We start from the raw sequence: 20,047 nt of genomic DNA, 5'->3' as shown, positions 1-20,047 counted from the left end.
CCGCTTTCTTGCTGCCTTGGGAAAGGAGAAGGCAAAGCATGAAGGGCTGAAGCGTAATATTATGGCATAGGGTGCGTCATGGAAACTGTCATGAAATGAAAAGGAAAGGGCAGCCATGGCCTTCTAAATCGTGTTCTCTCGCAATTGAGAGAGAGAGAGAGAGAGAGCGACGTCGGAGTAGAGCTCTCCTTTTCTTCTTCTTCGTCGTCGTCATCGGCGAACAATGTGTCGGAACTTCAGGGCGAGGTTTTCGTCGTGGTGCCTGAACAGGATCTCAACCCAGGCGACGGTGGCGGTGAGGCCGGCCTCGGGAGCGGACCCCAAAGCCAGGCTGAGGTCAGCCGAGGACGGCGAGACGAAGGAGACACCGTTGTCGGAGGGAGATCCGAAGGAGAAGGCGAGTTCGAGAGGATGGACGGGAGTGGGAAGGAGGATCGTGATCGTGGTGGATCCGGCGACCACGGCGGCCGAGACGAGGTCGGCCATTCAGTGGGCCCTCACGCACGCCGTCCAACCCAACGACACCCTCCTCCTCCTCTGCGTCTGCAAGCCGACCGCCGGCGGGAACGCAGGTGAGATGAGAGAGAAAGTCTTTCTTTTTTTTCTCCTTGACAGATTTGCCCTCGATCACATCGCTTCCCTCTCTTTCTATCTATCGGAAAACAAACGGTAAGCCGAATTGCTAAGCTTTGAAAAAAACACACACACACACACTAAATCGAAAAGAAGAGTTCAATTTTCATGAATATCATTCCCCATGAATACTATTTCCCTTTGACTCTAAATAGAAGAATTGGCGTAGTAAAATACCAATTTTCATGAATTATTAATACTCTTCCCCTTATATTCTAAACAGTAGTAGAATTTTGAGTGTAATCGGGAAATACATGAGAAAATAATTAAATATCTCGTTACTTTCAAATTATGGGGCATTTGATTTTATCAACTTAGTAACTATTTTTTTCCTTTTTATTTTCGTAATTGTCGTTTGCACGCTTTCTGTGTGTTCTAACAAGGCGAACGGCAATTTACAGTGGCCTAGAAAATACTTATAAATAACGATATTTTGGAATCGTTATAACGATGATTTTGGTAGCTAAGCTATGTTGGTAGAAGCTCTTCGAGAGTGGCAACCGCATGCTGCCAGCCTGCTAGTAGTAGCAAGGTCAGTCACACGGGTTTGGTTCAGATATCTAACTGAATCCAGATCCGTTTTTATATTAGTTTTGGTATTTGTATGCCTTTAAATAGTTTTAGATCTTGAATCTGTATCTTGTTAACATCAAAATCATCAGTTGGTTCATGGTTGGACTAGCTAATCGAATCTAGATACATTCATTATTAACTAGTTAATTTGAATTTGTCAATGGGTAAAACCTTTAATTTATCCTGATCAGTTGGTGGTAATTTCAAAGATTGAGACAAATTTATATAACATTGGATTCTAGTGTTTTACAAATGCATCCTACTTTGTATTCATGGAACACTGTGATTTTAATGAATAGATTCAAATTGAATATACTTTGGCATATATGCTTTTTCATATAACTATTTATTATTATTCTAATTTTGAGGCAGAAAAGTCCATAGCATATCTGAATATGAAATAAAAATTCATAATCCAAATTCAATCTAAATCCTATTGTAAATTAAGATCTGAATCTAGACATTGAGTATAGGATATTTATTTAAAACTATATCTGATCTCAATCCAAATTCAGCCAAATGTACTTAAATCCGAATTTGGTCAGATGCCGAATCGGATCCGGATTCTTAAACAGATGCCAATATTTTTCATATCCTACCTTGGATATCATGTCTAAATCAGATTTATGAACATCCTATATATTAGTATCCTTACTGTCAAACACGTGTACAACATTCTCAGAAACAGGATACGGAATTGTTAAGCCTGCTAGAAGACCCGATCCAAATAAAATTTTACTTGTATACATGTAGAGTACCAATCCCATCTTGATTGGGCCGGGTTGCGTTTGTTTTCGGAACAGCCTTATAGGATATGATTCTATTCGGGTCCAAGAAATCCAAATCCGTATCGGATATCATAGTAAGATTTTGGATCTGAGCTCCGGTTTCTTTCAATTAGTGACCAGTCGGGTTTAGGCAGAGTCCTAACGGGCATTGGAATCACCTTTATTAGATCTAATACTATAGAAATAGCAATATCTTTATTCATATGTGTCGATCAAATTTAAATAAATCCCTGTCCGGTAGTACTTGCTCATCTCCGATCCAGCATATACTTTATAAAAATGTAAAATACATCAAGGTTTTTTCTGTCTTCCCCTCTATATAGTATATATTGAAGCCTCTAAGGTCTAATTTGTTGTTGTTGTTGTTTTTTTTTTCCCCTGTTCTAATGTTTTTATGAGAGCAGGACCGAAAAGATCGATAGCTAAGGTCCACGCCAAGGAGAAGGATCTGCTGCAATCGATGAAAAATCTCTGCCGTGCACGCAATCCACAGGTAAAAAACCTAAACATTTATGTGTTCCTTATTCGTATTGAACCCAAGCCAGCCGTCGTCATTTATTTTTTGATATTATTTTTTATTAGAAATGGAAAATAGGGCGATACTGCCCGTATCGGCTGATAAGATGGATTGGCGCCCGCACCCTTTTTAACAATACTGGTTAAAACCGATGGAGCAGGGTTTTGTCAAGCTCAAGCCCGAACGGGTTGGGTATGACCACTCACTCAAGGCAGGATCATAACTTACAAGACAAGATTTAGGAAGTCTTGAGATAAAGGTAGGTTGAGTCCCTGTTTTTAGCATTATTTGTGGATACCGAGTGTGCTTAGTAGCAAATATGACACTCAAGTTGACGAGTATATCGCACTTAGGTTTATTGAAAATCGCTCACAATATATTTTAATTAACTATAAACTGAAACAGACTAAACTCGTTAACATGATTACCTCTTGAAATTGGAGCTCCTTTGGAAAACTTTATGACTAGATTTTCTCTTTGGTAATTACAGATTAAAAGAAGTATGGTTGTTACTTTTCATTTTTGCGAAATAAAAGTTTACATTATTTGTTGTATTCCTTTTATCTTTTCACAAAGCAAGCATGAAATCTTGGTTACCAAATATTGATTTTTATTTTTCATTTCTTTTTCTTTCCTTAATCTATTTTATTACCTGCCCTTTTAAATTTACCTTTTAGTATTTTCTATATTTTGAATGCAAGTCCAATTATTTCTCCATGCTAAGGAGTCGAGAACACCAATATAATGTTTTGTAAATTTATCTCAAATTGTTGCTATCCAATGTAATAGCCCTCAAAAATTAAAGCAAAATCATGAAACCAATAGTCTTTTATGAATCTACTAAGTAGACTCACTGGACAGTAACAATATGTCAAGGGTGTCAAACAATTACTCAATAATGTTCTTACTGCCAAATGTTCCCTTCACGCATACGAACAAACCAATTGTTGGAAAGTGCAACTGTCAAACCCTAAATCAAAGTGTCAACAATTACTGTTGGCTTTTCATATATCAATTTCAGGATTTTCTTAATCATTGTCTGTCTAAAAAGCGCCTAAAGAAAATAATCTCAGAGAAAAGTAAAGAAAACAAGAAAAGAAAAGGGAACTAGACGCTTTTTTATTCTTCTTTTCTTTAATTTGGGGTGCAAAGTGCTTTACTGCCCAATAATTATGATTATGCAACCTACCCATCCTTAATTAAAATTGCATGTATTATGAGAAAATCTCAATCCACCTCCATACGAACTGTGGACGGCATATAAAATACAAACTTACATCCGAATCGTGCCAAGTCTTTACTGATCAAACTATTTAGAGAAGACCAATTAATAAATAACCCGACCAAATCTGGAATTAGTTCCAGTATATTTAGATCGTCCATGTTTAGATCACTTATGCATCTTAATAAGTTGTTCTTAAGATTGTTTCAGTAATTTGAATCAGTCAAAAGGTCGTTCCCTGTCTTTTCGTACTATTCGAGGGACCTTTTCATGGCACATCCTCATCTTTCGTTTCATCATCCCTTAGAAACTTATAATTGGAGCGAGGAAAAATACAGATCAAGAAAAGCAAAAGAAGATTAGGAATAAGGCATGATTTTGTCCAGCTTTTGGACGTCACTTTGTTTTCGCCAAACAGGGGAAGAGACCACTTCAGTCTTCATTATGTCCCCTAAAGAAAGTGTTCGTGGGCCAATTTATTTGTTCCCTTTTGGTCGTTGCAAATGAAAAAGAAAAAGAAGAGAAAGAGGTTGTAAAAGCATTAACTTTATTTCTTGCCGGGTTTTGAATGGGGTTTAACATTTATTGTCGTATTTACTGCATATTTTATTTGCATTACTTTAAAAAAAAATTGTACTTTTATTAGACAATACCAGCTTATGGATATATTGTTGGTCTTTCTTTTGTCGAATTTTGTCCTTTTGTGCATTTTAATTGCCTTTTTTTTTTTTTTGAAGAAAGTACAAGGTGCACAGCTAGAATAAATAGTACCAATTTGACCACACATTGGCCCGTCTAAAAGATGGATGATTCCCTTCACATGGGGTTGATTATGAACTGCCAGCATGCGTTTGTGCTTTTGATCAACGTTAGTTCAGCTGACAAAACACAAGGCAGCATGTCATTATCATGAGCACCATGGATACATAGATCATGCTTTCTTTGCTTCAATATTTTTGTTATTTTTTGTTTTTATGCAATGGGTATCTCTTCTCCCTCAAGCTAAAGCTGGGGTGGGGTGTATATATATATATGCACACACACACACTTAGCCTACAATAGATACATTAATTAGGAATCACAATGCAAAACAAATGCCTCATATTGTAACAGAAAACCTCAAACTTGGATCATTTGCTTCTGCAAATCAACTTCGGAATAATTTCTCCATGTCTTCCGAATGATTCTTTGGAACACATTCAAATACCAAATGCTGTGGCTTTCCATTTTCCATGTAACAATGCATAAATATTGCCAACCATTCAAGTAGTTGTGGCCTTTCCAGTCTGTCCCACTTGTTCCTTTCATGGATTTGGGTGCCATCTATGCACATAGAGATAATAAGTGGCTTCTAACTATTCAAAAAAAAAAAAAAAATCCTTGTTGCTGATTAAAAATGCTGCACAATTGTGTCTCAACTTCATAAGTTCATAAAAGCTCTTGAAAAGTTTTGAGTTGAACACGGGCGACAAGTCAACCGACACACGTATCCTTGTGACATAGCCCGAAATCAACAGAAATTTCCAATTCATGAATCTGCAATATATATATATATATATAATCATGGATTGGACATAAGAAAACTGTGTGTGGCTAATGAAAGATGTTGGGATGCACATACAGGTAGAGGTGCAGACTTCACTGGTGGAAGGGAAAGAGAAGGGCCCTACCATAGTAGGGGAGGCAAGGAAAGAAGAGGCATCCCTTCTGATCCTTGGGCAGAGGAAGAGGTCGCTCACATGGAGACTGCTCATGACATGGGCAGGGGAAAGGGGTAGCAGTAGTGGCAATGGTGGGTTTGTGGAATACTGCATACAGCATGCACATTGCATGACCTTGGCTGTCAGGAAGAAAGGAGGGAATGTGGGAGGCTACCTTCTGACCACCAAGAAGCACAAGGACTTCTGGCTCTTAGCTTGAGAATCAAAAACTAACTTGCTGCATTTTTTTTTTTTCCTTTACTTCATTTTTTTTGTGTTTATTTGTGTGGGTCTGTCTTGTGCCTTTGTGCTTGAGATTGATTCTTGTATCCTTCTGTGTACATGAGCAATTGCATATAGATGCACATGAGTAGATTGGCTAGTTAGGGACTTGTCACAAATATCAAATCTTACAATTTGTTATTCAAGGGGCCTTTTGGTAAGTTTATTGAATACCGTGCTTTATGAATCTGCCCCAATTTTTGAAGTCCATTTATGAAATAGTAACAAACAACCCCCAAATATTGGTTAGTTAGAGGAAATTGTCACACGCAAACACAAACAGACATGCACATTGGACTCTTTATAAAAGCTGTACACAACACAAACTATTTCAATATGAAAAACTTCAATTTGAAGATTATAAGCAAGCTTCTTATAAGCAGTGATCAGAAGTGCTTCATGGTTTCTCGGGTATCCTACCATCAGGGGACAGAGCCAAAAGATATGGGGTCAGAGGCTGCATCTGAATATTCAAAAAAATATAACTTTACATTGAATATATTCTCTAAAGTGCGTTAAAAATACGAAGAGGTATTAAATATGTTCTCTAAAAAATGTTAAACATGAAGAGGCCAATCTTAAGAATTCTACGTAAATTTTGCATCTAAATCACTTTTGAAGCGAAAGCAGATCACCTCTTCTAACTAAAAGGTTGAGATGAGGTCCTTCTAGATTTCGATTCTAAACTAGGGACAAAGCCAAAGATCTTTTGGCCAAGGGACATTTATCTAAAATTTTTTTGACATAATAAAATGATTAAGGGTTACTAACCAACTAATTAAAGGGCATAAAGTATATGAATAAACAAATTATTGGAGGTCGTTAATGTGAAAATAAGTGAATACTTGTGGGGACTGTGTGAGCAACTGCCCACACATGCCCACATATGGTTCCGCCCCTGTTCCAAACTTGTCCAGATCTGAATTGGGTTCCCCCTCTATTAATTATAAAAGAAATGAAGAATTTGAACATTAAATTTGTTTGCTTGCAAAAGAAACAATACGTGAACTTTATGATCTGTATGGTGTAAAATGATAAACCAAACATTTATCTTTGGGTTGGTGAGCTCATTTTATTAGTTTAAGTAACATATAAACATCTTAATATATTTATAAAAAGTATTTTGGTATGAAACATACTTTGATTCAAGTTGTTTTTATAAAAGAAAATGTGGATTTTTTATTATCAAATGTTGAAGCTATGTGGGCCACTCATTTTCTCTTATTATAAAAAACAATATTAAAGTCTAACAAATGATCAACTTAATATATGTTTTGCATCAAAATATTCTGAAGTTCATACTAATAAGGTTAGTTTGCAAAAAAAAAAAAAAAGAATATCAAAATTAAAAACCTTTTTTTTATCCCTGACCTAACTGTCTGGTTTCTACTAATTTTTTTCTCTCTCTCTCTATCTCTCTCTTTCTATATATATATATATATATATATATATATATATATATATATATATATATATAATTTTTATAGAAGTTAAACAATTTTTTTTAGAATTTATATGTAAAATTTTGAATTTATGAAAATCTCAAGGGGGGTCAAGGCTCCTCCGCTTCTGTAAACATATGAGAGTTTAAGTCTCACATGTCAATCATGGTACCAAGTTGAAGGGACAATGTTCAAAGGAGAAAAGTTACTTTAGAGATGACGAGCTCCGTTTTTTCTTTCTAGGAGCTTACATCAATGAGAAGGTTTGAACTCTTCGCCACTTGAAGCAAGGGGTTTAAAGCAGTATGTCAGTTAGGTTTAGAATATCATCTACAAAATAAACTCATTGGTCAAATATGTATGTGACTATGATGTATATTGTTGAGCTATGCATCTCTTTTATTTGGATTATTATTACCCATCGCTCCCTTTTGTTTGATCTTTAGAGTTGCATATGTTTCAAGTGAATAGGAGTATTTCATCGTACTGCTTGGTTGAATAAGAGGAGTATTGTGAGTTGATGTTTCTATTGTGCTTCAACTTGCTTATCGGTGCCTTTTTTTTGTAGTATTGAAAGTTAATAAATACCATGAGAGCTTAATACAAAAACCGACAGCCTACCACCCTCTGTCCCGTCAGTTGCGCGACCCCCTCAGGAATTAACATTGTACTTGATCAATTCACCAATTGTTATATGAAAATATTTGGCGCAGCTCCTTCTCAATGTCTACTTTAATTTAAGGATATGATTATGATTCCAAGAGTGATATTTAAAGTAAATTAAAAGGTGGATACTTATGGATAGGAGGACCTGGATTCAAGCTTAGATTATGAAGTGTAGCTGGCCTATGATTTTAGATTATGTTCAAAATTATGGGTGTCAATAAACTTGATTTAGATTAGATATATGACAAATTACTCAAAAAAGCTCTAGTTGATATATGATCAAGAAGTTGGATTGGATTCAGATTTAAAAAGTGGTGTTTGGTTGGATTTGGATTCAGATGAATATCCAATTAGATTCAGACTCGGATCAGATATAGTTTTAGATTAATATCATATAAACGATGTCCATACATTTTGAAGTTGTGCCTTAAGATATCACAATGTGGTTTCGATTTGATTCAAAAGTTGGATTCATATGTTATCCAGATTGCAGAATGGTTTCCGATTTTTGAATTCAGATTCTGATTTGACTATGGTATAAAATTATTCTCATTATTATAATTCAAATCCGAATACATGAACATCCGAGAATGCAGATATATATTCTAATCCAGTCTATTAACAGGTGTCAACATGTTCTGTTACTAACAATAATGCTACTCTACTCTTCCCCTCTCTCACACATTTTTCTTTTGTCTTTATTATGTCATGATGACGCCATTTCAGTATAAAAATCTTGGATTACTGAAAGAAGATGAAAGAGGAACACTACAAGGAGGAAAAGCCCATATCAACCCTGACCATCTAGCCTGGTGAGGAAATGCTTAGACATCAGAAAACACACACACACATATATATATATATATATCACAGCCCAGAGTTATAGCTGTATTTCTTTGTTTCTGCTCTTAAAGCGGCCCATACCATAAGGTCTTAATTCTTTTTGTTCTAGCAGATATATAACTCTGTATCCATATGTTCTTGAGTGAGTGAAAGATATCTGAAGAAAGGCCTAAGTCCTCTTATATGTTCTTGAGTGAGTAAAAGATATATGAAGAAAGGCCTAAGTCCTCTTACTTCTGTATGCACAAAAGGACAAATAAAAAATACTTAAAACGTTATAGCTGACAAAATATCTTAACACTTACGCCAGACAAGGTGACAGTGACATCTATATATTGTATATATGAGCCAAATAAAATATTAGTACACTCCACCAAATGATTATTTTTCCTCTTGAAAATCTATCGGATAACTTCCTGTAGATCTTTGTCCATATATCAATTAAGGATATTAAAAGATGAATCTTCCGTACAAGAGGTCACTAGGCTTTTTAATTTTTTCATGACTGCTGATGACATATATATATATATATATATATATATATAAATCAGCTGGTTAATGTCCATTACTAGATGAGTTTTATTATATATTTTTGCAAAGTTTAAAACTGTCACAAATGGTTCATTATGTGGCTAAAAACAATTGCCAATGAAATGTTATTACAGAATGCACAATTCACGATAGTTTTTAGAATCACAAAATGTAAAAAACTTATTTGATAATGGGTGCTGATGTTATATATATATAATATATTTTAAACAGTGTAGATTAGTTGACATGCGAATCACAATACCATCGTCAACATGGTGGGTTTTGCCACGGGATGGGCGCCAGTGAAAATTATTATTTGGAGCAGAACAAATTTATGACTGTCATGTTCCTTTAAGCTTTAATAGGATCTCTAGCTATTTTGGCAGCATAAATATAACACAAGCGAAGGTGCGTTGTTGTCAGCAGGTCCAAACTCCATTAATTGTAGTCTCTTCTTACTATATTCTATTTTAAAGCTTAAATTATATTGTCAGCTGCTCGGTCAAACCAACTCAGTCAGATCCCTCGGGTTAGTTTCTCCTTTCTTAGTGAGAAAAAAAAAAAAAAAAAGTTTCCAGGATAGAAGAGACGCGGCGTATCTTTGTGAAACAACTATTGGAACTTAGTCAATAATGAATGACAAAATCGGTTTGTCTTCTTCTTTATTATTATTTTTCTTTCCAATGGCTAAGCCGAGCCATAATTTTCTGGTTAAGGATCACTCTAAGTTTAATTTCAAATTTTAAGAAGCATTCATGTATGAAAAAAAAAACTGAAAAATTAATGAATTATATGTAAATAAAATAAACTTAGTAGCTACACATTATATTTTAGTGGCTAAACATTCGGCGAGCCATATTTGTTTATAGCTAAAATCATGTCTATCCATCTCACCTTGTTCAAAAATTAAGTTAAATAAATTCATCTTATATATATATATATATAAGATCTTCGGCACCTGCAGACATTTACAAAAAAGTCTATTCTTTCATAAATAATAAAATTTCTTATTCATTTAATTTTACAAATATGTTCTACATTTATTTTCAAGGGAAAAATAAGTTCCGTGTCATGTTATTCTAACATGAATATATACATACTTTCATATATTAAAAAATCAACAAACCTACAATTTGTCAATTTACTACTAAGAAGTAAAACACCTTTATATCCACCAAACAAAGTAGGGTAAATTACAATAACTTATGTTGGATGTATATACACAAGTTGATTCCAAGAAAGGAACTTTGAAATATGGTTTTTGTAATGTGGATCCATATGGCGTCACTCAATGACAGCCGAATCGGATTTTGTCGGCAGATATATTAGCAAAATAAATACTAATATATTCATTTGATATTTGTTATCGGCCGATACAGAACCACAAGACCGATTCATATCCTCTACGCGTATCGTTTTAAGGATTCTATTGTATTGAACGGAGATTCTGCAGAGAAAGAGACGGAGAGATAGACGTCCGAGGGCACAATGGTAATCAGGCACCGCACTACGGCATCTTCATCATTAATGATGACCCGTCACCCTCCCATATTTTCTCTCTCAAGGTCTCTCGTTTGTGCCAAAGCAAGAAGGAAAGAAACATCCTAAAAATCGGATTCTCTCTGTCTTTCTCCCCTTCCTCTCTGCTGGTTCCCCTTAAAATTTACATATATAGTTCTATTTCTATTCTGTTTCTATATTTGTAGCTTCAGTTTGGATTGAAGATACCACCAACTAACGCCTCTCAAAAACCCTCCACCCCCACCTCCCCTGTTTCTGGCCGGCAGGAAATTCACCGTCCTCTCGATCCTTTTCTTCCAATTTTTCCTTTTGGGCTGGCGATCATCGATGCCCAGAAGGTGCCTTCTTCTCCTTCGCGCATCTTCCTTTCGTTTCATTGTGGTGTTCGAGGACTTGTTTTCTTCTTCTTCTGATTGTCGCCTCTAATCATCGGGTTTTTAGTTGAGACGCTACGTTTTTTGGCCGTTTTTGGTCCATTGGGGTACTATAGTTTTCCTCTTTCTTTTCATATTTTGGGTGGTGATGTTTTGATTTTCCTTTTTTTTTTTCCTTAATGAATTCTCGTGTGTATCCTGTAGTGGATTGTTCTTGTCCCAATGTTGGGGAAGTTGGAGGTTTATGTGGGATCTTAATTTCTCAAAATATATTCTGAATTTCTAGACATGCCCTTTGCCTGTCCTATTTGATGGTAAATCATCCTTTTGTTGGTTATGCCATTAAGGGTAGCTCTTATCTGAAATTGGTTACAACCATGGGCAATTTTCTTCGATTTTTTTATTCTCTTCTGAAATTTTGCTAATGTAAGGGTTATTTTGCTTTATATATATACATTGTTGTTAAACATGTTTTTTGTTGATATTTCATTTGTCAGTTCATGCTAAACAACTGCCGATTGACATAGTCCGCTTTAACTGAGACAGGTAAAATTGGAGAAATCGAATTACTTTTTGTGTAGTGTGTGGGTGTTAAACCTGGCGCACTAATCCAGTGCTGGGGCTTAGTCTTTTCTGTGCTTGATGGAGGAAGTACTAGTCTGCAAGGTCTGGTTTTGGTTGAAAAGGCAATGATCTCCACTAATATCTGGTAATTCGTTTTATTCTAGCACATATATGATAAGTAAAAAGTTATTTGCAAATACCGATGGAAAAGTGATTTCGATTTTGTTAGAGGATCTTCAGGAGTATCAATATTGTCAGAGTATATATTTGAAGCAACTTCAGTATGGGTGCTGTATGTTGCTGTTTACATCTGGAAGATTTTGAGGACCTGGCCTACACTAATGGATCAGTTTACAGAAATTGTATGTGCGTGAGATGCTTCATTCACCAGCTTTTACGTGCGGTATGTTTCTGATGGTAAAGGCGTTCTTTTGTTCGAGCTAGATACTACTCAGATTTCATTGTTTCGTCTGTTAGATATTGTGTGATAGACTCTGGAATTACTTGTCAATTGCCAATTCTTTGGCTAGTGCTTTATCCTTCAGGGTTTAAGTTATACATCCATGTGTCTACTCTTGCTTGTCTTCCATATTCTTGCGTGTTAGAAGTAATTGAGCACATTCAGTTGCCACAGTAATTGTGGCAACCCGGAAGGGACAGAAGGTTTTCAGTATGTGACATCAAAAGCTTGCTGTTTCCAAGAAGTGGCATTTCCTTTACACCATGGCCATCTTAGCCTTCTTAGGCCATCTAGGTAGTCCTTACTGGCAGGCTGACAATAATTTATGGATGTAACTGAATAATCTTTCAGCTGGGCTATCAGAAATGTTACCATGAAGAATACGGAGCTTTGTGTTTTAATAAAGTTATGAATCCCATGCATCTAAGTTAGCTAGAAAATTGGTTATTCCATGGTTAGCTTCATAACCTTACTTAAATATCTCTGTTAAATGTTAATTTCCTTTTTATAATCATGTTGAATAGTGTTGTCTTGGCGTTAATTCACGATTAGGTACTTCTAAATGCATCATTCTGACATGTGGAGGTTTGTGCAATGTTCTGCTTAAGCGTAATGCAAGGGCTTAAGTAGCACATGTGTCAAACTGATCATACCGTAAGATGTAAATATAGTCAAAAGGAAACAATTATATAAAACTAAATTACTTTTTGCAACATTTTGACTGCAAACAGTGAAAAGGAAAAAAATGCCTAAGCATAATGGAAACAGCAAAATTGCAGCATAAGAAGATGCTTGCTTAGGAAATGATTAAATACAAATGAGTATCAGATGTTGAAAATACATAACAAAAGCAGTGACCTGAAACATTGTTAGAATGGTTAAAAGAAGGCACACTGCTGTGAACCATAAATGACTGCATAAACGGAATTCATATGAATTATGTTAGTTCCAGAAATCAAGTAAAGCTGGAATTGCATTGAATTATCAATAAAGGAAAGAAGAAAAATCCTTGAGTGTCATTTTAGGTGTGATCTTATTCCACCTTTTGGTTTTTCAGCAATCATTAAATTGATATGAAGAATTTCCTTCTTCAGAATAGTCTTGTTTTTCTCCTAATACTCTAGCATGAGTTCCATAAAATTGATATGAAGAATTTCCTTCTTCAGAATAGTCTTGTTTTTCTCCTAATACTCTAGCATGAGTTCCATAAAATGGTTAGCAACTTAGCATTCTCTACATCTTACACCTCCATTTAGCTTTCAATTGCATTTGGTTGACATAAATAATCTACGCTTTTCCTAAATAAGTTCAGTACCTTCATATTAAGCTCGTATAGTATAGATTCATGTGTGTATATGTTATGCACACATATTCATACAAAAGGAATTCATGAACTATAAAGTTAACCTCTATCAAGGATGTTATATAATATATTCCTTTCTTCAGTATGGATGCAATTGAGACATTTCTATTTTGTCTTGCATTGGTTGGATGTTTTCTTTCTCTTTTTTTTTTTTTTTTTTTTTTTTTGCATAAGCTAATAAAGGAGTACTCAAGGATCATAGCATTTGACATTTGCAATAAATATGTACCTCAACTACATATCAAGGATTATTTAATCAACTGTTTTGTGACAGTTTGTGCAATACATTAATCTTTTCACAGAAAACGTTGACCCAACATTCTTTACTTTTCTGTACTATGCATATAAGTGGTTCTCAGTTCACAGCCTGGTTTGGTTCTTGTTTTTCATGAACAATGCATCTGAATTACCATTTTACCTTAATATGGAAATTTTTTAACCTTTTTATTGTTGCTCTAAATTGTTGTATTGGATATAATAAATCTCTTTTCCTTTGTAGGGCCCACAGAGAAAATTTTGTCTAGCACATTTTAAGGATAAAATGTGATTATCCAAATTTTCTTTTTTTTTTTTGGTCCAGTACACCTCATTATTCCAGCAAGGAGAAATTCGTGCTGTCACTTCAGCTCCTCAAGGGGTAACACCTTTGGCAGCACCTGGTCAAGTTTCACCCTTGGTTGATAATTCTTTACTGGACATGTACCGTTCACCTCCAAGACCATTGCCCTATGATGTGGATTCTAGATATTCTCGTTTACAACGTGATGGCTTGATATCAAGGAGAGAGAAGGCATCTAGCCATTTCCATGATGAATCTGAACCTCTTCAAAGAAATAGCAGTAGTAGTGGTCTAGATTCTCTTTCAGAGAAGTGGAAGAGAACAGAATATGATGGGCAATCAAAAAATGGCCTCTCAGATTCCTCTAGCAAGCACTTATTGTCAAAAGTGTCAAGTGAAGTGGCATATACATTTCCATCATCAGAAGATGAGGATGTATGCCCTACATGCCTTGAAGGTGAGCCTGAATCATGTAGGTACAGATTAGTTACGTCTGTTAGGTGTTCTTTGATGTGTTAGAGTCCTGATTGACATTTCTATGTACTTGTTTTTTGCATGGCCTCCTTTCTGGTTTATATGGAAATGCGTAGATTGTCAATTATGTCGTTTGTGTAAAATTACAAGTGTCTTTGTCATAAACTTGCACAATAAATATTGTCATTGTGGCTAGTATTTTCAGCAGTTTTTTGCCTTTTGTATTTATCAAGCTGTTTTCCCATATCTTTCATGTTTGGCTTTGCTAAACAAAAAGCTGATGCCTGAGTTTTGTTTCTGCTCCTAGTAGTTGTGGGCCATTTTCCGAGTAAAAAAAATATCCAAATGTAAATTGATTGTCAATTAAATTATCTTATTGAAACTGAACATCATGTAGTTCATTCATGTGATATTCCCATGTGAAAAGAAAAGTTTGCAGCATACGTGATGTCATCTAATTGACTTGAACATTTCTTACTTTTCTGGCTGATGGGATGGACTAAGTTATACATTCAGGATATCCGTTACTAGTATTGCAATTCGATCAACTTACCATGCACGCATGAATATACACCTATAAAGTACCTTTTTCTTTTCCAAACAACAGGAACATGTGTCAATTGTCAAATACACTTTCTTTCCACAGTAAGTTTATTTGTTAGAATACAAATATAATTTTCTCAATGTGCTTAATTTTTCACTCGAAGATCATGTAAAATGACTCTTGTCCTTGTATTATGCATGTCACATCCACATTGTTTCCTCTGGTCATATGAGCCTCACTGGCAGGACTAGAAGTATCTATTATTAACTGCATCTTGTTTTATTCTTAATTGTTGGTTGCTATGTACTCTTACACCATTATACATAATTCAGACATTGAATATTTAATTGTTAATTTGCTACTTGATATGTGAAACATTTTAAATTTAATATATTGATATACTATATATACGTGTGTAGCAAGAACCACATACGCAACTGGTCATGTGGTTACTCCTATACCTGTTATGCCCCAGTCCTGTCCATGACTAATTGACTATGTGACGTTGTTTCAACTAACAGACGTTGACATTAAGAAATGTTTTCTTTTGCAGAATATACTCCTGAAGATCCTAAGATAATCACCCAGTGCTCTCACCATTTCCATCTTGGTTGTATATATGAGTGGATGGAAAGAAGTGAAAGCTGTCCTGTGTGTGGAAAGGTTAGTGATTTTTTTTTTGTGGTTTATTTTCACTCCTTTTAACTTTCTTAGCTTTAGGTAATTTTCATATTCAAAGCTTCCTACTTGTTTGTTTTCTCTTGCTCTCCTTGTCTAGGAATTGCTGTTTTCTGAAGTGATTTTGTGATATTCATTGTTAAGTAGGGTGACATCCTCATAAGAGCCAAATTTCTGAAAAGACCACATTACAAATTCTGTCTGACTACTTATTGTTCTCTGGATGATGGTTCTGGGGGATGTCAATGGGTTTGTAAGATCCAATTATTCGACCCAAAATGAATTCAATTTAGTCAGATCCATTAAAGGTAAATTGGATCGAAAATATGTTGACTTGGATTAAACATTCAAAATGCGATATGTGCATAAATTCAGATCTTACCCTTAATGGATCCTGATTTTGTTTTAAACTTACATGTCTGGATCCAAGTCTGACTTTGAATTAATTAAGATATGGTAAATGATGGATCCAGTCTCAGTCCAAATATGTGACTCAGAAATTGATGTGACGGAGTAGGGTATTTTTTAGAAGATCCTTTGATAATTAGCTTGGTATTTTCATTTCCTTTGGGTGGGCAATATGTGTTTATATGTGCATACATGTTTCTTTCTGTCCGTGTAGATACACACACCCTCACCTGGTTCCACTACTTTCAGTGCTTCTGAAATGGCAATCTGTGTTGCAAGTGTGGTGGTGTATCCAGCATAGGCTACAGGACATACTGTTCTTGTACATAAAGTTGAAGAGAAAACCCCTGAATTCCGTTTGGGATGTATATTGAGCATATATTGGGTTGGTTGCAGTATGACACAAATTTTTTTTCTTTTCTTTTGTTGAGCTCATGCTAGAGAAAGGCACCCATCATCCTTGTGATTTTGGTAGTGATGGTCATCACGACAGTGAAATACAACTTTGTTTTTTTATTAATCTAATTGCATGCACTATTATGATTTCCTGACTTTTTTGTTTAGTTTTCTTGTTTACGTTCATAGCATTTCATAATTTGCATTTTCTTTGTAGTGATATGCATGCCATTCATAGCATATTTTCTAATTATGTAGCTCGTACTAATATTTTGTAGATAGTATCATAATTTCTTGCATTATGAGTTTATAGGAAATTTTATATTTCTTTATTCTTAATTAATAAATCTAGTGTTATGTTTCTTATTCTTGGACTGATGACAGCAGATGTGGGCAGACCTTTTACAACCTTGAGGACGAGGACTTATATAATATGCCAAATTCTATTCTCTAATAAATTGATTCATGACACAACACATAGGTATTAGTGTGCCCATAGCACGACACAACATGGGATACAAGTGAGGAACTCAGTGTAGGAACATATTTGAAGCAGGAAAATGTGTTTACAAACATGATGTAATATGTTGGATTATGGTCTCCAATAATCTTGACTGCTAGCTATTTCCCTGCTTTATATTATGATATGAAATTGATACAAAAATTGGGTAAGTTTGCTGAATATCAGTAGTGGAAAATATGATTATAGTGGGGAAATATGTTTATAATAGTGTTAATTATCAGCAATTGTTAGACAATATCATACTTTTATTGTTAAAATGGCAGAAATGCTTTTAAACGGGAAAGCCCATGATTTTCTCGTAATGTCACAAATGAATATTTCTCAAAATAATAACGCGATATTTTCCCCTTTTTTTTAAAAACCCTTTCTAATGTATTCTCAGTGCTTATTTCCACTTATTTGTTTATTTCAAAATTGAAAACCTATTTGAACCATTATCAGCATATTTGTAAGAAGATCAGTATTAAACTCTTAATTGTTATAACATTTTCAAGTTATTGTTGTTTTTTTATTATCTATAACCTTTTGAATTTCTGAGATTTTCCCAACAACAACTTTGCCAAAAAATACCTGAGGATTATGTTTATAATTATGGATTGTAAACAGTTAAATAAACGGAACAAATGAAGTGAATATAAAAATAATAAAAAAATATAATATATAAAAAGTGGAAAAAATTAAAACAAAATATGCATACTGAGATTTCAAAGCAACATTGGTTTAAAGAATGAGAACAAATTGAAAGAAAACCCTTATAATTGAACCATTGAACACCACATATGTCATGGGTTTTTAAAAAATCAAGTAAGAAAAATAGAAGAAAATGCTGAAGTGCATTCACCCAGTAATTGCCTGGATTCCTAGGCAGTCCAGGGTGTGAGACTTGCACCTAACGTGTTGTGCAGATTTGGTTGTGCCTAGGCAGGGACTCTGTCTCTTTTGCTAATGGCACTCTTTGTACATCTGAATTCTTCTATATACCTCATGTACTAATGATTTTAAAATTATAGAAGTGTGTTTATCCCAGTTCTGCAACTGTATACATATGACATGGTTCATTTATTTTGGCAAATAGCAGAAAAATGTAATCTTACTGTTCCCACCTTTTGTTATTCCCCTGTTTCTGGCAAGGGGTTGATAAGTGATGTGAAAAGGAGCTGTTAGTGCATTGCGTGAGCATTTCCATCATAAAAAAGATTATGTAAGCACCCTTAGTAGTCTTTCTTGCTTCTTGGATCGATGTCCAGGCTCATGAACTAGTATGGAATTTTGGGCAGAACTATGTAAAGGTTTTCCTGAAGATGGGCTGGGAAATTTATGAATGTGAGAGAGCTTATCAAGCTTTTGTGAAACTAACAAAAGGGAAGAGTTGCATGATATATGCCAATATAGATCATTTTGTGTTGTCAAAATGTGAGATGCAGAGGCTATAACTAGTGGCAGTGAACTATGTGTCAGTTTGGTGTACCCACTAGATAGAAGGAGTCAATTAGGTTTATAGATTGTCAGTGATCATGAAGCGTGTACCTGAGGATCAAGGAAAAGACTGCTGCTTGAAGGGAGGGAGTTGTGCTTCAAATGCTTTAGAATCACTAACATGTAGTTGTAGGGGCTTTAATTGTTAAGATGTATACACTTGGACCTGGTCATGTTGAAGAAGGAAGACTTATTGTATACTGTCTTGTTTATTTGTATTGGATGTCTTTAGTATTTGGACTTCAAAGTATCATGTTAGTTATGAAAATGAAAATATTTATAGTTAGAAGCTGAACATATTAAGTCACATCCTTAACTTGGGAGATATGGCCATTGGGTGCCGGGTTCGTCTTCTTGATCTTCTTGTAAGTATTGTGACTTAAATAGAAAATTGAGTATTAACTGCTAGCCAGGGCTTCTAAACCTTGATTGCGGCTTTTGCACATATCTAAAGTTAAGTTTTTTCAATTAAATGACAATCTTCTGTCCTTAAATAGAGTTTCAATAAAGGTATAACTTTTCTGCCATTCTAAAGTCCGTTATGGAAAACAATGGTTTCTTATTTAAAAAAATGATAGAATTTTATGAAAAATTGAAATTGTTTATAGCTTCCCAAAAGCCTGCCTCTTGCTGACTCTAGGTTGTATTAATACTCATGTTGATGTTAGCTTGTTGTATATGGAACTAGGCCGTAGGTTTGAGTAAGTTAGCATGCCTAGTTTCAGTGGTAGCCTGTTGATACGTTTGATCAGTTCAGTTAACATGCTTATGTAAACAATGACATGCGCTGGAAGATGTACTCTGTCTCTCTCTCTCTGACACTTGAATGTTCAGAATACGGCATTTGCACTATGTCCCAATAACTTGAAAATATTGTTGATTTGGTTAGCTCTTGCAGTGTTGTAATAATCCTTATTTTTCTTCTCATTTATTTAGGAAATGATTTTCAATGAAAGCCCATGAAATGGTCATTGACGTCTACAATGCACTATGAAGGTGATGGGAAACTGGAACATATCTGTGGATATTGGTGAATCACATCCAGGATGAATCCCTTTTTTTCTTTTCTTCTAAATTGTGCAGGTTGCTGTAACTATTACCCATACTTTCACCTTGAGTATCATTTAATATAGACATACTAACAAATGGGAGAACGATATGAATGGGTGTTGGAGAAGCTGCTGGTTGCCAGATGAGGGTCTTCATGCATGCAACAATTTCCTTTGCATACAATGATTTTCTATTGGAAGATCTCTTTGAGATCCTACTGGAAGAAAAGACCAGATGCCCTTGTACATAGTTCAAACTTTGAATATAATGGGATTATTGAGTATTTCTACCTTGTCTTCATGCATGTTTTTTTTGAAGAAAAAGATTGGTGATGGTGGGGCTATGTTTAAGATTGTAGGGATATGGTCAGGTTTAGAATAGCACCTTCTCAACCACTATACATGATGGGCCACTAGTGGGGATTGGCTTTGCATTGGTTATGACTGAGAAGGCTGGCTTT

The 20,047-nt window shown here is 35.0% G+C and overlaps 2 protein-coding genes across 4 annotated transcripts; both read left to right on the top strand.

The window, feature by feature from the left end:
• Positions 1-108: 108 nt before the first annotated feature.
• Positions 109-5,856, top strand: LOC116259231 (uncharacterized). The gene is made up of 3 exons (XM_031636947.2): positions 109-572; positions 2,399-2,487; positions 5,357-5,856. Exons 1-3 carry the CDS (start codon positions 224-226, stop codon positions 5,651-5,653), a joined length of 735 nt encoding a protein of 244 aa, XP_031492807.1. The 5' UTR covers positions 109-223; the 3' UTR covers positions 5,654-5,856.
• Positions 5,857-10,753: 4,897 nt separating this feature from the next.
• Positions 10,754-19,876, top strand: LOC116258956 (E3 ubiquitin-protein ligase At3g02290-like). 3 transcript variants are annotated; one of them, XM_031636486.2, is made up of 7 exons: positions 10,754-11,056; positions 11,639-11,801; positions 11,897-12,059; positions 14,060-14,495; positions 15,610-15,719; positions 19,474-19,533; positions 19,621-19,876. In XM_031636486.2, the coding sequence occupies exons 3-6, from the start codon at positions 11,940-11,942 to the stop codon at positions 19,498-19,500; spliced, it is 693 nt and encodes a 230-aa protein (XP_031492346.1). In that variant the 5' UTR covers positions 10,754-11,056; positions 11,639-11,801; positions 11,897-11,939; the 3' UTR covers positions 19,501-19,533; positions 19,621-19,876. The 3 variants fall into 3 exon arrangements, with proteins under 3 accessions (XP_031492346.1, XP_031492344.1, XP_031492345.1); XM_031636484.2 differs by having other exon boundaries at positions 19,474-19,876; XM_031636485.2 differs by having other exon boundaries at positions 11,886-12,059; positions 19,474-19,876.
• Positions 19,877-20,047: the final 171 nt, after the last annotated feature.

This window comes from Nymphaea colorata, chromosome 8 (genome assembly GCF_008831285.2).
Source record: "Nymphaea colorata isolate Beijing-Zhang1983 chromosome 8, ASM883128v2, whole genome shotgun sequence".
Taxonomy (NCBI): Eukaryota; Viridiplantae; Streptophyta; class Magnoliopsida; order Nymphaeales; family Nymphaeaceae; genus Nymphaea; species Nymphaea colorata.
Note: the sequence above shows the minus strand (reverse complement) of the source record. Positions and strands in the feature narration are given on the sequence as shown.

Bases quoted from the DNA above. Each gene is read 5' to 3' on its own strand.
- LOC116259231 (XM_031636947.2), top strand. From the start codon at position 224: ATGTGTCGGAACTTCAGGGCGAGGTTTTCGTCGTGGTGCCTGAACAGG. The intron at 573-2,398 runs GTGAGATGAGAG...TTATGAGAGCAG, and splicing joins GACCGCCGGCGGGAACGCAG to GACCGAAAAGATCGATAGCT. The intron at 2,488-5,356 runs GTAAAAAACCTA...ATGCACATACAG, and splicing joins GCCGTGCACGCAATCCACAG to GTAGAGGTGCAGACTTCACT.
- LOC116258956 (XM_031636486.2), top strand. From the start codon at position 11,940: ATGGGTGCTGTATGTTGCTGTTTACATCTGGAAGATTTTGAGGACCTG. The intron at 14,496-15,609 runs GTGAGCCTGAAT...TTTCTTTTGCAG, and splicing joins ATGCCCTACATGCCTTGAAG to AATATACTCCTGAAGATCCT. The intron at 15,720-19,473 runs GTTAGTGATTTT...TCATTTATTTAG, and splicing joins GCTGTCCTGTGTGTGGAAAG to GAAATGATTTTCAATGAAAG.